We start from the raw sequence: 16,615 nt of genomic DNA, 5'->3' as shown, positions 1-16,615 counted from the left end.
CCATAATGTCTGACAGGAGATGTAAACATTGCCTCCAGAGTAGGGAGGAAGTATAATTGCTATTGAACCAATGGCAGAGGTCTCAGGCGCACTAGGAAAATATCCATAATCACGATATTACCTTAAATAGTACACAATGTTATATAATGTAACATTTCGATGGTGGTGAGCAGCAAAATCGAAGAAAAGTTTGAAAAACGAGCAGAGCGAGTTTTTCAATTTCCTAGATTTTGTAATGCACTTCATAAACTTGTACTGTACTCGTACAACACTTTTTGCACGATCATATTTTTAAAATTGCAAATACAATATATTTTGCATTGAAAATTTAGAGCAATGTTCCAAAACTTTCGCAAAACTGCACTGTAATGGTAACTAAGTAACAGTAAGTGCACTGTAATGAGTCTATTTCAGTATAGTTTTATGTTGTGAAGAATGGTTTCCCTAGCGAGAAGTTTGTGTGTGGGAATTCTGACTTTCAAGGCCTAACAACATTAGCTGTAAATGTAACAAAAAAAAGACGATCGTGCAAAAAATACAACTTAAACCACACATAAAAATATGACTTTTTGCGGCTAGGGTACCTATTTTGAAGACGTAACAGAGCTGGTCTCATCTTGATGCTTAACTTTATTTATGTTCACGACGTTGTGATTGGATCATCTTGTTCTACTTTTTTGGTAAATCTTATTTAAAATAAAACTAACAGACTGCACACTTAAAATCAGCACCTACCTACATTTCAGTGCACCATTTAGGTAAAATTATGTTGACGTACTGAGTACATGGAAGAAATACGTATTATTGCAGTGCCTACTCTGTAGTTGTGTCGTTAACGTAAAAATAAATGTCCGTCTCATTTAGACAACAACAAACCATTCGTACTTTTAAGCCATTCCGTTTCCGCGTTACGGAAGTTTCCAGCGCATAGAAATCGTTTTCTATTCTGTTTCCAAGTTACGGAAGTTTCCTGCTTATAAAAGTCGTTTTCTATTCCGTTTTATCGTTACAGAAGTTTCCTGCTTATAGAAGTCGTTTTCTACTCCGTTTCCGTGTTACGGAAGTTTTCTGCTTAGGCTATAGAAGTCGTTTTCTATTCCGTCTCCACTTCACAGAAGTTTCCTGCTTATAGAAGTCGTTTTCTATTCCGTTTCCCCGTTACAGAAATTTGCTGCTTATAGAAGTCGTTTTCTGTTCCGTTTCCCCGTTACAGAAATTTGCTGCTTATAGAAGTCGTTTTCTGTTCCGTTTCCTCGTTGCAGAAGTTTCCTGCTTATAGAAGTAGTTTTCTATTCCGTTTACTCGTTACAGAAGTTTCCTGCTTATAGAAGTCGTTTTATATTCCGTTTCCCCGTTACAGAAGTTTCCTGCTTATAGAAGTCATTTTCTATTCCGTTTCCCCGTTACAGAAGTTTCCTGCTTATAGAAGTCGTTTTCTATTCCGTTTCCTCGTTACAGAAGTTTCCTGCTTATAGAAGTCGTTTTCTATTCCGTTTCCCCTTTACAGGAGTTTCCTGCTTATAGAAGTCGTTTTCTATTCCGTTTCCTCGTTACAGAAGTTTCCTGCTTATAGAAGTCGTTTTCTATTCCGTTTACTCGTTACAGAAGTTTCCTGCTTATAGAAGTCGTTTTCTATTCCGTTTCCTCATTACAGAAGTTTCCTGCTTATGGAAGTCGTTTTCTGTTCCGTTTCCTCGTTACAGAAGTTTCCTGCTTATGGAAGTCGTTTTCTATTCCGTTTCCTCGTTACAGAAGTTTCCTGCTTATAGAAGTCGTTTTCTATTCCGTTTACTCGTTACAGAAGTCGTTTTCATGTATATACCGTTCCGTGCTTGGATTTTCTTTCCGTATCGACGGGTTTCCTTCTTATTAAGATTCCTCTATAGACAGATTTTACTGTACATAAATTATGTAGCCTAATAGAAGGTTTACTCCCAGTGGATGTTGAGATCTGTGGTAAAAACATTGTGCAATGGGGATATCACTTGCGGTTTCCATTTCACCACATCTCATCGTCTGGATAGTCCCCCTAGATTAGTAGCAGTGCTGCGAAACAGTTTCCAATTATCCAGGAATATAATGGAACATAAGCTAATTTATATCTTTACAAGGTTTAATGTGAGTTTAATCTACCGAGCCTATGTCGCCAGAGAAACTCAACACTAATCCGGCTGTTCTGGTGGATCACCGCAGGATAAGAAAGTTTGCATCAGCGGGTATCCGCTTATGTGTGATTATTATTGCTTTCTGTTTTTATTTTGAGAGCATTAGACCGTAAATCAGCAGTGGCTTGTTTACTTCCTTGTTTTCCAGATAGTTACAGTTGTGCTGGACTTTTGGGTGCCTGCACCGTGTCCGGTTTGGTGTAAACTTCCGTCCACTTGATGAACTCATCAGAAGTTTCTTTTACTCGACGTGCTACAAACAATGAAACTAAACTTTGCCATTGGGGAAGGTTGAGGAATGGTATTTGATTTTAAGGAGACGGATGTTCTGTGGGGAAAATCCTTCATTGTCTGATATAAGTGCAACATGATCTCACCGGGCTTTGTTGCATTATCTTGAGCCTGTATAGCCGACACTCAAACTACATTGTAATAGCGATCAACAAGTCTGATCATCAAACAGCCGTGCTCGCTTTTAAATCCCGGACGAGACAAGTTGCGTGACGTATGTCTGCAATTTTCCCAATCCACTCAAGAGCAAAATAATGTCATGCATCCTAGACCAGACATGTGTCAATCTTGTACACTAGGGCAGTGATGTTCTTTGGGGAAGACAGACGTGACGAACCTGAAGATTTATACTGTAGCTTCGAATCATTGAAGGTAATAAGCAGGGATGACAAACTCACAACGGATCTCTTCATGTGTATAATTGCTGAAGATAGATGTCAGTCATCGTCATCATCATCAATACGAGTATAGACCTAGGGGGTTGTTTCAGTCTCCAAGTGAGATGGTATTTAGTGAAATGAATCCAACAATTCACCAAGAGATTGCGCAATATTTTTCTTACTATTGGGGAAAATCCTTGAGAGAGAGGGGGGAGGGAACAGGTGCATAGCTTTACCATGCGAAATGCTATGCGGAGTATGTTTATGTAATACTACATTGGGTGAGATCATAAAAGAGGAATACTAGGGGAAAGGGGGAAATATATAGGGATAACAAGGGCAAGAATAGAACAGTGGAAAGATAGGGATAATCAGGGGAGTAGAAGGAAAACAAGGGGGAAACAAGATGGGGAAGAGAAGGAGAACAAGGAAAAAATGAGAACAAAGGAAAGGCAACAAAAAAAACGAAGAGAAGGAAGGAGAACAGAGGGATGATAAGGCGAACTGGTAAACAAGGAGAACTAGGTGAATACAAGAGGAACTAGGGTAGACAAAGAAAACAAGGGTGAAACAAGAAAAACAAAGAAAAGAAAAGAAAAACAAAGGGAAAGCTAAGAAAGCGAGGGGAAGGAAGGAGAACAGAGGGATGATGAGGAGAACTAGACGAATACGGGGATAACTAGATTAATACAAGGGTAACAAGGGGTAAACAAAGAAAACTAGGTTGATAGAAGGAAAACAAGGGGAATAGAAGAATGAATAGGCAAATACAAGGACAACAAGGAGAAGAAAAGAAAAGTATAAGTGGGCAAGGATAACAATGGGAATACAAGGAGAACAAGTTGAATAAAATGAGAACAAAGGGAAGACCAGGGAAACAAAGGATAGAAAAGAGGAACAAGGGAAAACATGGAAAACAAGGGCATAGAAGGATAACAAGGAGAATACAAGGGGAACAGATGAATTCAAGGAGAACAAGGGAATTACAAGGCGAACGAGAAGAATGTAAAGGGAAACAAAGAGGACGAGGAGAAAACACGGGGAAGGCGGGGAAGACAAGGATAACAAGGGGAAGACAAGGATAACGAGGAGAAGGCAAGGATAACGAGGGGAAGGCAAGGAGAACAAGGGGAATTCAAGGAGAACAGGGTGAATGCAAGGAGATCAAGGGGAATATAAGGAGAACAAGGGGAGGGGGTTGCATTTTAATGTGACGGTCAGTTCTAATCACCTCTATCCCATGCTTAGTGCGAATAAACATGTAGTTCTACGTCAAAAGCCAACCAGGTGATCAGCTTAAGCGGGATTCGAACCCACTTCCTAGAGTAACCTCGAACCTGAAATCCAGTCCTCCTTCATGAGCTACGCAGTGGCTCCGACAGTGTGACGTGTGGGTGTATGTGTGTTAATGAGTGACGATCGCTCTCTGCCCGCAGGTGTGGACATGGCCTACCACGGACTGAGCCAGCACGTCAACTTCGAGGAGCTGCCCGCTCCGGGTGACCGCTTCGTGCTGCAGGACCTCATCGGCGAGGGCACCTACGGGGAAGTGTTCAGCGCGCGCGACACTGTGACCGGTAAGCACTCTGACCCCTGACAGGTCTAGGAATTCAGGAAGTCTGTACACCTGCACAGATTAATGATCTGGTCAACAATTTCGCTCTCTGGCCCTTTCCGTCTTACGGCAAATCATACAGGGTGTTTCAGAATTCTTATTACACTTTTCTAGGAGTTGCAGAGAAAACTTACTAGATAAAGTCTGAATGAAATGAAGGTGATAGTGCCGATGAAATGAGTCCGGGGTCCAGTACCGAAAGTTACTCAGCATTTGCTCATATTGGGGTGAGCGAAAACCCCGGAAAACCTCAACCAGGTAACTTGCCTCGACCGAGATTCGAACCCGGGCCACCTGGTTTCGCGGTCAGTCGCGCTAACTGTTACTCCACAGGTGTGGACTCGAGTCCTCCTCGGGGAAGAAATTTTATGATGATATTTCGTCCAATGGATGGGATCGGTGCCTGCCCAGCATCGGATGCACTTGGGTAGCCACGATAGATTTTTTTTAGTTGGTTATTTAACGACGCTGTATCAACTACGAGGTTATTTAGCGTCGATGAGATTGGTGATAGCGAGATGGTATTTGGCGAGATGGGGCCGAGGATTCGCCATAGATTACCTGGCATTCACCTTACGGTTGGGGAAAACCTCGGAAAAACCCAACCAGGTAATCAGCCCAAGCGGGGATCGAACCCGCGCCCGAGCGCAACTTCAGACCGGCAGGCAAGCACCTTAACCGACTGAGCCACGCCGGTGGCGCCACGATAGGTAGCGAAATCCGGTTACGAAAGCCAACTATGACGACTGAGGGAATCAATGGCTTTCCCAAAACACGCAAAATTGTATTAAACTCTTTTGTTTGAAATATCTCAAAGAATAACCTCCTGAAATTAATTACATTACTTACGGTTCATTCTGTACAGCAGTGGTCGTGAAATGTACAAAGGGTACGCGGTGCCGTCCCGTGTGCACCGTCGTACAGGAGGGAGAGATAGAGAGCATACCCGCTAGCAGCTACGGAGTGCACCATGGTGCACTGCGTTTTCTGCGGGTAAGAGACGCTAGTCCCAGCGTGCTCTGTGCTGATGACCCCTGCTATATAGCTTCAAATTGTAGAATTGTTTTTTTTCACGCGTGTAGCCTTAATGAAATGAAACGAATATTAAAAGATTTATGATTGAGAATTGTCAATCATATTAGTACAACTAGAAAGCTAGCTGCTGCATTGCGGTCGGATAGTAACAGTACGAGAAACAACTTCACAGTACGACAACCAATTTCATACTAACCCATACACCCTCATTCTACCCCGAAAAATAGGTTCGTCTCTACGGAAGACGTAAGTAGATTTCTGAGTGGATGCCACCATTTCAGAGCTGGATAATACAGTAGAACCTCGATTATCAGTCACCCTATTAACCGATTGGCGGATTATCCGTCTGTTACTCTCTCCTTTTTATTTTTTGCTACAGAAAAAAATATTGAATATTGTACATTATATTAGTACCATTTTTTTAGAGAGTGTTATTACAAGTTTTTGCCCTTACACAGTAATGTCTACTGTTCGAGTGACTGTCTAACTTCTCTGCAAAACATCTTCCACAAGTGCCAAAAGAAAATATGTTGTGCTATGCTAAGTATCGAAGAAATGTGAAAATAATTTAGTGCTTTTGGAAAAGAGGAGCTGTGGTTCATCTCACACCAGGATACGAGATTGGACTTACAAGTGCGAGATTTAATAAAAAACAAGGATAAAGAGTATAAATTACTTAAATCTATAATATGAGACCTATACTTTTCCCACCTTTCCACAGACGGCAATTATAGGAAGTTTCCTGACTCTTAAAACCCCGTCGTTGACAATTAGGCTGATCCACTATTTAACGTGTTAAAACACATGATCACTAAGAAAATTACGAAACAGAACTGCATTATGCACTTAATTTAGGAAAGTCTTTTATGGTACGGATTATCCGATTTTTTCGATTAACCGGTCCACACCTGTGGAGTAACGGTCAGCGCATCTGGCCGCGAAACTAGGTGGCCCGGGTTCGAATCCCGGTCGGGAAAAGTTACCTGGTTGAGGTTTTTTCCGGGGTTTTCCCTCAACTCAATATGAGCAAATGCTGGGTAACTTTCGGTGTTGGACCCCGGACTCATTTCACCGGCATTATCACCTTCATTTCATTCAGACGCTAAATAACCTAGATGTTGATACAGCGTCGTAAAATAACCCAATAAAAAATAAATCGATTAACCGTTCAGCTCATCCCCTTCATTACCACGGATAATAGAGGTTCTACTGCATCTTGTTTATCTTATCTATAGCCTACCTGTTTGGAATCTACAAACTATTCGGGAAAACACGGGAATTTTACTTATAGCAAGTAAGGAGATAGGTTTGGAAGTAAATCCCGAAAAGACAAAGTATATGATTATGTCTCGTGACCGGAACATAGTACGAAATGGAAATATATATTTTAGCCAGTGGCGGGTACTTGACTTACGTCATTCACCCATATGAAGCCAGTTATGCAGATCAATTTACCGCCATAGGAGGCTGGTCTACACTACACCCGCGACGAGATGATACAGAAATTGGAAATTTATCCTTTGAAAAGATGGAAAAATTCAAGTACCTTGGCGCAACGGTGAGAAATATAAATGACACTCGAGAGGATAAATACAGAATAAATATGGGAAATGCCTGTTATTATTCGGTTGAGAAGCTTTTATCATCCAGTCTGTTGTCGAAAAAGCTGAAAGTTAGAATTTATAATACAGTTATATTACCGGTTGTTCTGTATGGTTGGTGTAACTTGGACTCTCACTTTGAGAGAGTAATAGAGGTAAAGAGTGTTCGAGAATAAGGTGCTTAGCAAAATATTTGGGGCTAAGAGGGATGAAGTTACAGGAGAATAGAGAAAGTTGCACAATGCAGAACTGCACTCATTGTATTCTTCACTTAACATAATTAGGAACATTAAATCCAGACGTTTGAGACAGACAAGGCATGTAGCACGTATGGGTGAATCTATAAATGCATATGGGCTATTCCATATGAAATCGATCAGTAAACAACCTCGCATTTTTTTATACTCTAATTTTTTCCCTATTTATACAAGGTGCTGAGGAGAGTGCATTTGCAAAAATATACTATCGAAAGTCAAACGGTTTTCGTATTGTTGAGCGACAAATTTAGCGTATTTTAGAAAAATAAGCCTCTTTCAGCGCTCAGAACTCTGGAACCATTTACTGCAGAACACTGAACGAGAGCTCATTTTGAAGCTTACATTTGGTAGGTTATGATAAGAAGTAATCCTTATTTCTATTGTATACAGAGAGACAGATAATCTGATTTTACTTACTTTTAGGCTTTTTGCCCATTTGTAAAAATGTAAAAAAAATTGAGAAAAAACCTTGCATTATTAAGAGGGATTTGGCATTGTTTGCTTAGTGTCACGGCAATAAGTTTCGGGGGTATTAAATAAATTATTTTCACACGCCTAGACTTGAAAGGCGCAACACAGCACGCACTGGCCGAGAGATGAAAGATAAGCGAGCGTTGGGCGTCATTTTACTCCTGTGTTTATGAAAACTTGTGATAAAGCTAGCCCAACTATGCGCTACTAGACGAAACATCACGTGTTTATGTCTCCTGGTCTTGCTTGCCTCGGCTAGCTCCCGCCTCACAGTCAGCTGGTTAGTTTAATCGAGTACTATTTATTTTCATTATTTGATATTTTCAATACTTTCTTATCAACGGTGCACCAGTAAAAATACGTGTTTATTTGCGGAATCTAACCATATATTTTAAAAATATTTTTTCTTGGGCAAAGGTGTCTTAATTAAGAAAAATCTAAATTTCTCCATTTCCATAAAAAGTAAGAAAAACTGTTTACATGTCAATATATACTTTAACTTTTCAGCATAAAAATAAACCATGATTTTAATCATTGGGTGAAAGGGTTTCGGAGCCACAACAGTTTAAAGTTGCTAATTTTATGAAAATACGATAAATTAAAATGTTTTTAATTTAAACACTATGAAGTTCTGATGCCTCAAACTTTACACAAAGCATTGTATCATAGTTGTCTACGGACAGAAAAAGTTTCTTTGTATTTAAAAATTGCAAGGTCAGTTTTCTCTGTACAGTAGCGTGCAAATTAATCCGAACAACGTAATTACTTATGCAAAAACACTCAAACGGGATAAAAAAAAAGGATCTAATACATACCTCAGTAATCTATGTGGCCTCCCTTGTTCCTAATAACAGTTCTGAGACGATTTGGCATGGAATCCACTAATTTCCCACAAATATTCTTCATTTCTTCATCGCGAAACCATACACCAATGAGGGCAGAAATCATCTTCTCCTTTGCAGAACAATCCATTTTTTGCATTCTTCTTTTGCAAATTGACCACAAGTTCTCGATGGGGTTGATGTCGGGTGAGTTGCCTGGCCAGGGGAGTACCTGAATATTCTTCTTGTTGAATTCTGTAGTTTTTCGAGACGTATGGCATGGTGCCAGGTCTTGTTGGAACACACCTCTGCCATCCGGAAATGATTTTTGCAGCTGAGGTACGATTCTGGTTTCCAATAAGTGAATATATTTGTCAGAATTCATCATTCCCTTGATAGGTATTAATGCTCCAGGCCCTTCATGTGTAAAACAACCCCAAAACATTACTTTAGGGAGGTATTTGGGTGCTTGTTGGAGATGAGCTGCTGTTACTCCTTTCCGTACGTAAGAAACACGGTGGCCGTGGACCTCGAAATGAGACTCATCGGAAAAAAGTACATTCTTCCAGTCATTCACTGTCCAGTGTTGATGTAATTTTGCCCACATTAAGCGTTTTTTGCACATAACAGGGGTTACCAGTTGCTTCTTAATAGGCTTACGATCCCTTCGTCCAGCTTCCAAAAGCCTACGCCGCACTGTTGTGACGTGAATATTCGCCCCAGTGGTAACCATTAACTCGCGGGTTAAGTCGACAGCAGTTAGTCTAGGATTTAATTTACTTTTCCTGACAATTAAACGATCATCTGCAGGCGAAGTCTTCCTTTTCCGGCCACAGTTTCCTTTTTTCTGGGGTGTGATGGATCCAGTCTTCCTGTATCGTTTTATGATCGAATTAACAGTAGCCAAACTGATGTCACATTCTGCAGCAATTTGCCTCTGTGTCACAGAAGAATGCTCTGCTAATGTTATAATTTTAGACCGTTTTCGTGGAGTTGTATCCATTTGTGAAGACGACAGAATGTACACAGGATTGCAGTATTAAGACGTCTTCAACACAACTGAAATGCTTATAAGTACAAGACGACAGGCAAAATGTCACATATTATAAAACAAATAATAACGACAGACCTTCAACAATGGAATTACACGTACTACATATGTCAATTAAAGCGGTATGAGCAGCTGTGAGGCCAACAATGACAGAAAATGTAAAAATATGTCGTGTTCGGATTAATTTGCACACTACTGTATTTCGGTCGATTTGAGATGGAATAGCCCATATAGAGTATTAGTTGGGAGACTTGAGGGGGGAAAAAGATCTTTGGAGAGGCCGAGACGTACATGGGAGGATAATATTAAAATAGATTTGAGGGAGGCGGGATATGGTGGTAGGGACTGGATTAATCTTGCTGAAGATAGGGATCGATAGCGGGCTTATGTGAGGGCGGCAGTGAACCTCACGGTTCCTTTGTCTGTTTATCATTGACTTCGATTGCACCACAAGAGACTCACTTGCCTTCGACGCGCTGTCAAATAATGTTGCACTTACAGCAGAGTTCAGGAAGGTCTCTTGTCCGTATCAAGATATGTTAGCAATTAGCTTGCATTCCAGTGGTTTTAATGTTCAAATGCTGTACTGAAGAATGCCTTATCTTCAATCTAATAAAATTTGCAGGAACTTTCTACGTCGAGGCTGTGCGTGCATTGATTCATGCAAGCGTTTAGCATACGATGATGCTCACGCATCTTCATCACGAAAGAGGACAAACTACAGCCGATGCCGTATCCGTGTCTGTGACGGGTCCTAACTTTCTTCAAGATAGCGGGCCCAGTGGAATATTTATATCCCTGGCCTCTGCTATTGTAATGAATGTCGCCCAGTTTTTCTTCGATAGCTTAAACCGGCAAGAATCCCAGCCACATGTTTCAGCCTCTCTGAATACAGTCCGGATCAGCTTACTTCATACCCTAAGGGTGAAACCTAACCATTTTTCCACTATTACTACATATGCTAGTGGATTATAGTGATTTTCTAGCTCTCAGGTTGAATTTTCTTTTACCAACTTAGTTTCAAATTTCGGGTACTGACAAATATTACAACTGGCAGTTATTTTCTAACTTATTTTGGCAGCAATGATTTCGGTTTACAGTAAAGCAAACTATTGAAAATGCAAGTAAGTAAATACATTTTTAGGTTAGGTCTCATGAATCGTAAACTCTTTAGTCAAAGCAATAAATTTCATGTTGCCTGACAAAATAAATTGTAATATTAGATCATACTAACCTAATTACCAACATAATATGCGAGAAGTTCAGGAAGAAACTATATTTTTTCATAAATAAATTATTGAACCATTTAGGAAACACCTCACAACGTAAAGATGAGATGTGGTAAATAAGCAAGACATTGTTATTGTTAACACTATATTATTATTATTATTATTATTATTATTATTATTATTATTATTATTACTCGGGAGGAAATTAAGCGCAGAATAAATATGGGAAATGCCTGCTATTATTCAGTTGAGAAGCTTTTGTCCTCTAGTCTGCTGTCAAAAAATCTGAAAGTTAGAATTTATAAAACAGTTATATTACCGGTTGTTCTCTGTGGCTGTGAAACTTGGACTCTCACTTTGAGAGAGGAACAGAGATTGAGGGTTTTTGAGAATAAGGTTCTTAGGAAAATATTTGGGGCTAAGAGGGATGAAGTTACAGGAGAATGGAGAAAGTTACACAACGCAGAGCTGCACGCATTGTATCCTTCACCTGACATAATTAGGAACATTAAATCCAGACGTTTGAGATGAGCAGGGCATGTAGCACGTATGGGCGAATCCAGAAATGCATATAGAGTGTTAGTTGGGAGGCCAGAGGGGAAAAGACCTTTGGGGAGGCCGAGACGTAGATGGGAAGATAATATTAAAATAGATTTGAGGGAGGTGGGATATGATGATAGAGACTGGATTCATCTTGCTCAGGATAGGGACCGATGGCGGGCTTATGTGAGGGCGGCAATGAACCTCCGGGTTCCTTAAAAGCCAGTAAGTAAGTATTATTATTATTATATTTAGTACGTAGCATTGTGATTTTACCCTCTTTGGTGATATCTGGTATTAGTTGGCAACACTGAAGAGACGGCCAAATTAGCCTTTTAGGAACTACTCTTACGTGATCCTTACTATATACAAGCTTCTCCCTCTTGCTGACCGCACTGAGGTCAGGGAACTAATATGAGTTCTGACGAACGTCTGTGTTGTTGGTTTATAATGCTGGGACCTGTACTCAGGTCTCGTATAACCAGTCTTGGATTCTAATATACTGTAGACTCAAAGTAATAATACAGAAAATGTACGTAACTTAAAGTAAGTGTGACTTAAGACTGTACCTAAGTTCATCAATCCATAGTGTTCTGTCTAAGGGCAGGTCTTTCGCTGCAAACTCAGCATTCTCCAATCTTTCTGCCTTCCTCTTTGAATCCGTATATGACCCATGTATCTTAATACAATCATCTGATATCTTCTTTTGTCCCAAATGTTTCTTCCGTTCACCACTCCTTCCAGTGCAAGATGAACGACGATCGAGAAGCCAAGACTATCAGCGCCCGCAAAACCGAAAACCCGCACGACAAAATTGTATACGTTGCGTCGTTGACGTAAATACTGCTTGTGAGTGTTTCGAGACGCCGAGATTGATCACTCCCGAAGTCCCGAACGTCAAGCAGTCTTGAATCGCCACAGTTGTTTATGCCTGACTGAACTTTTATCTACTTTGGCAACTGTTATATATGTATAAACAATCAAGTAGCCTATTTGAAACATCATCTCTACCTTTCAGTGTTAATCCGTTCCCCAGTCTTTATTTAATTACTAGGCCCTTATTAAAAGGCTAGGAATTTTCTTTTCATATATTTGAGATCAAGTGTGCAATCTCAAGTAAAAAGATATTAACGTTATGTTTTATGTTTCTTACAAATGCAAATTTATTTGAGAATTGTTTCTTTTTCTATTTATATAACCATAGGTAATATCATAGGCCTATAATAGAACCAGAACATTTTGATAACTAAGATAATGTTTTGTTTTCTCTTTTTGTATCATTTAAACATCTCTAATGTTATTTATTTTAATGATGTATGTTATTCAAAGTTACGAAATCTTTCCACGTCGACCAAATGCTATTTCGAGAATGATGAGCGAGACTCGAAGCGCACGAGAATGACGAGACGAGACTAGAAAGACAAATGCAACGAATAGCGAGCGAGAGCGGCAGTTAGTTTTGTTCATCTCTACAGTGCATCCTTCAATACGCAGTTTCTTCTCAGCCAGTAACCTAGCCAATTCCTTTTCTTCTTCCTGATCAATTTTAGCATCCATCATTCTTTCTTCACCGACTATTCTAGCACAGCTTCGTTTATTCCATTTCACACTCTCCATTCTTCTCCATATCTACATTTCAATGCTTCTAGTTCTTTCTCTTCATTTTGTCGTAATGTCCATGTTTCTGTCCCACACAATGCCACACTCCAAACAAAGCACTTCATTAATCTCTTCCTAGTTTTTTTTTTCCATAGGTCCCCAGAAGATGCTTCTTTTTCTATTACAAGCTTTCTTTGCCATTGTTAGCCTCCAGCAATTTATGTTACTGCTTATATAGTTACTCCAAATATTTGAAGCTGTCCACTTTGTCTACTGCGCCATTTCGAATTGGCACTTTTACCATTCTTTTAATTTTCTTCCGATAACCATGGTCTTCGTCTTGTTTGCATTTGTTTTCATCCCATATTGCTCACACCTGTCATTTAGCTCCAGTAGCATATCCCTTAGCATCGTCTCCTCTTCTGCTAATAACACCATGTCATCAGCAAATCTTATGAACTTTATTGTTCTTCCTCCTACTATCACCTCTTCACGTTCTGATAACATTTCTTCATTTCATCCTCCAAGTAGATGTTGAACAGGGTAGATGATAAAGAGTACCTTTGTTAACGTTGCTTTTTAATTATATATATATATATTTTTTTTTATATTTTACTGAGTGTATTAGGATTGAAGTTTTCAACCAAATAGAGATAACATAATATAGGCTAAATACTTTTTTTTTTACATTTTTCTTCTGTCAATGTTGTGAATAAGATAAATATAAACTTAATTTTACGACAGTTACAACAAGCTAGAAACACAGAGTAACACATCAGTCATAAAATAAAGTCAGTAATTATAGGGAATACATTAAAAATAGTAACCATAATTACATTTTCATTATATTAACTTTACTTTTATTTCTGTCGTTAAATATAGTTGACTTTGTTACATCTTTGTTCGGTTCCAAGAAAATACGTTCAATATAATGAGATGTATAACATACAGTGTCTAAATATAGAGGTTTCACTGTACTTTTTAGTGCATATTTCAGTCGAATTTCATGTATGTCGCTGACCCTGAATGTTACTTAACATTTTTAATAAAAATTCAAATTAAGAGTTGTAAGCAATATTCCATTTTTTTTTTCACTCTGTATAAAATATAGCTTTACGCTTTAATTGTCGGTATATCAAATAGACGTTACCTTATTACTATCAGCATTATTATTATTATTATTATTATTATTATTATTATTATTATTATTATTATTATAGGTTAGCGGTAGGCCTATATTAATTTTTTTGCAGTCGTGCTGAAGTTTTTGGGTAGGCCTACTCCAAACTCGCACGTGCGGTCGTTTAGCCGCTAACTTCACTTTTGTTGTTTGCCTTTGTCTGTTTTCGAGCTGATCTGGAGAATGGAGTTTGGGAATTCGTCGCAAATAAACGACATCTCTGTCTACCCCGATTCCGTTTTGAATGTGACAAAAGCTAGTTGACGCCGCCGACTGTGTCTGCTTCGGAAACAAGGACTGGTCACTTTTCCGCGTTCCAGTGGAACAGTTATGAAAAGGCGGATCAAACTCATCGCGGAATGCGTAGAATCTGTTACCATGACAGCCTGACAGAGAACAATCGCAGACCTCTTCAAGCCATGCTCCAGTTAGCACGGCCTACACCGATCTTCGTAGTACGTAAACTAGCGGAGCCGCTGGGCTAACGAAGTCTTGTGTAAACAACATTCAGCAGTGGTAATTAGAGATTTGGACCAGAGAGAGGTCATTTCACGGGATGGGAGAAGAAATTATGTTCCTCTGACTTGTTTTAGTGTACTGAGAGAAGTAATGTATCACAAGATCGCGTTCATTACGAATAATGGAGGGGGGGGGGGTTATTTTCGATAATGATGATGACGAGGGACAAAAAGAAGAATCAGAAACTTATAAGATGCAATGGAGGGACTCGTCTGAGAAAGAAACCCTTGTTGTTAGATAACAAACTTGGGCTAAAAGAAAAATAGTAGAAAGATACACAGTCGAAGGGAACTAAAAACGGATCTTTTTAGAGAAGAATCAGGGCAGTGAGTTATACAAAAACGTGTCATATCTTTGTACTCTTTTGTGAACGGTTATTGAGAAAATTATAATTTTTGATTGAATTTTGCTATGCGTATTCCAGGAAAACGGGAGACGTTAGAGACTGATATTGCGAAATTTTTTAGAGCAAATATCAACTTTGATTTGTTGCATAACATTGACGGCTTGGCCGTAATTTCATTGAAGATCGGTAAAAAAAAATTGTGTGACAAGAAGACCGTGCAATCAGTGACGGTAAAAAGTTGGAAGCAAGACTAGAACGGGAAGTAGGAAACGCGAAGCCTCTAATGTCCCTCTGTGACACGTTAGTTACTGAACTTTCCGTGCCTTGCATTTACGTACAGTCCTAGAAATAATTGATGGTGCACATATATTTTCAAAGTCCCAGAAAGGAGGCACTGCGCATGATCAGAGGACGAGCATCCAGGTCCACAAGCGAACCACTAGTTGAGGTAATAAGATTCGTTCTGTTTTATTGTATGTCGTCCCTATGTAGCTAGAACAAATGCCAGGAAAAATAATCTAGCATAAATAAGTAGTGCGATAAAAACTTTTTCACCACCAAGAGTCGCGCCATCAATTGTTTCTAAGACTGTACATAATTGAAGACTTGGAGTAAATAAAGCTCTAAGTGTCATTTTTAAACTTTCGAGGAATTCAATCATAGTGTTCTGCCCAAGGGAACCCAGCATTCTCTAATCTTTCCTATCTTCTGCCTTTCTCTTCGTCTCCATATATGAACCATATATCTTATGGGGGATTATATATAGCTATAGGATGTTTTAGCCTTCTTTTCAGTTAAACACTGATAATTTCAAAACCAATATACACAATTGGATGAAATTGTGTATACTAAAAGTTTAGACTTTATTCTTCAGTATGGTATATATAAAGAATTTAAATTTCTCCAATATTGAAGCCAACAGAAACTAATGTACTTTTTTACTTTTCTGTTTTGATGCATTTATGGGAAACACGATTTTACAAAAACGGTTAAAGTTAATCAGCTTAACTTTTTCCCCTTGCATGTAGCATTATAAGCTGCAGAATGACCCATTTTGAGATTTAGAAAAGGTCTCATGATTTTTATATATATATTTTTAATTTTATATTATCTGAAATTTTAAAATTGCAAATTAAATTTTCAGCTGAAATAAACTTATTTTCTATGCAAATGTGATTGTGGCGGTTCATCCCATAGAACTCACAATAAAGGACTTGTGTGCAAATTTTTTTGCAAATTGAACAAGAACTTTTTGAGTTATCATGTTTCCCGTTCACAAAAAGAAAAGTTTAGGGAAAATGAGAAAGAAAATTCAAAATGGATTACTACTTACAGTCACCACTTAAATGCTCAAGCTGCATATGTTGTACCCTCCCTTTCAATGCTCTTAGTACAGTCTTCAAGCCTTAATTTTCTCCTGGTTCTCCTTGCCTCCTTGATGAACTCATGGATTCGCTTTTGTGCCATTTTCACTCGGAGTACATCACGCTAACCCAGAGAAACTCTTGAAAATTT

General features: G+C 39.0%; 1 protein-coding gene across 7 annotated transcripts in view; it reads left to right on the top strand.

The window, feature by feature from the left end:
• Positions 1 to 16,615, top strand: part of LOC138692931 (myosin-IIIb-like) — a 519,118-nt gene that overhangs the window by 325,683 nt on the left and 176,820 nt on the right. For all 7 annotated transcript variants that reach the window (XM_069816353.1, XM_069816334.1, XM_069816367.1 and 4 more), the window contains one exon: positions 4,273 to 4,413. In XM_069816353.1, coding sequence (XP_069672454.1) covers positions 4,281 to 4,413 — 133 coding nt within the window. In that variant the 5' untranslated portion in view covers positions 4,273 to 4,280. The remainder of the gene's footprint in view (positions 1 to 4,272; positions 4,414 to 16,615) is intronic.

Source organism: Periplaneta americana, chromosome 2 (assembly GCF_040183065.1).
Source record: "Periplaneta americana isolate PAMFEO1 chromosome 2, P.americana_PAMFEO1_priV1, whole genome shotgun sequence".
Classification (NCBI taxonomy): Eukaryota; Metazoa; Arthropoda; class Insecta; order Blattodea; family Blattidae; genus Periplaneta; species Periplaneta americana.
Note: the sequence above shows the minus strand (reverse complement) of the source record. Positions and strands in the feature narration are given on the sequence as shown.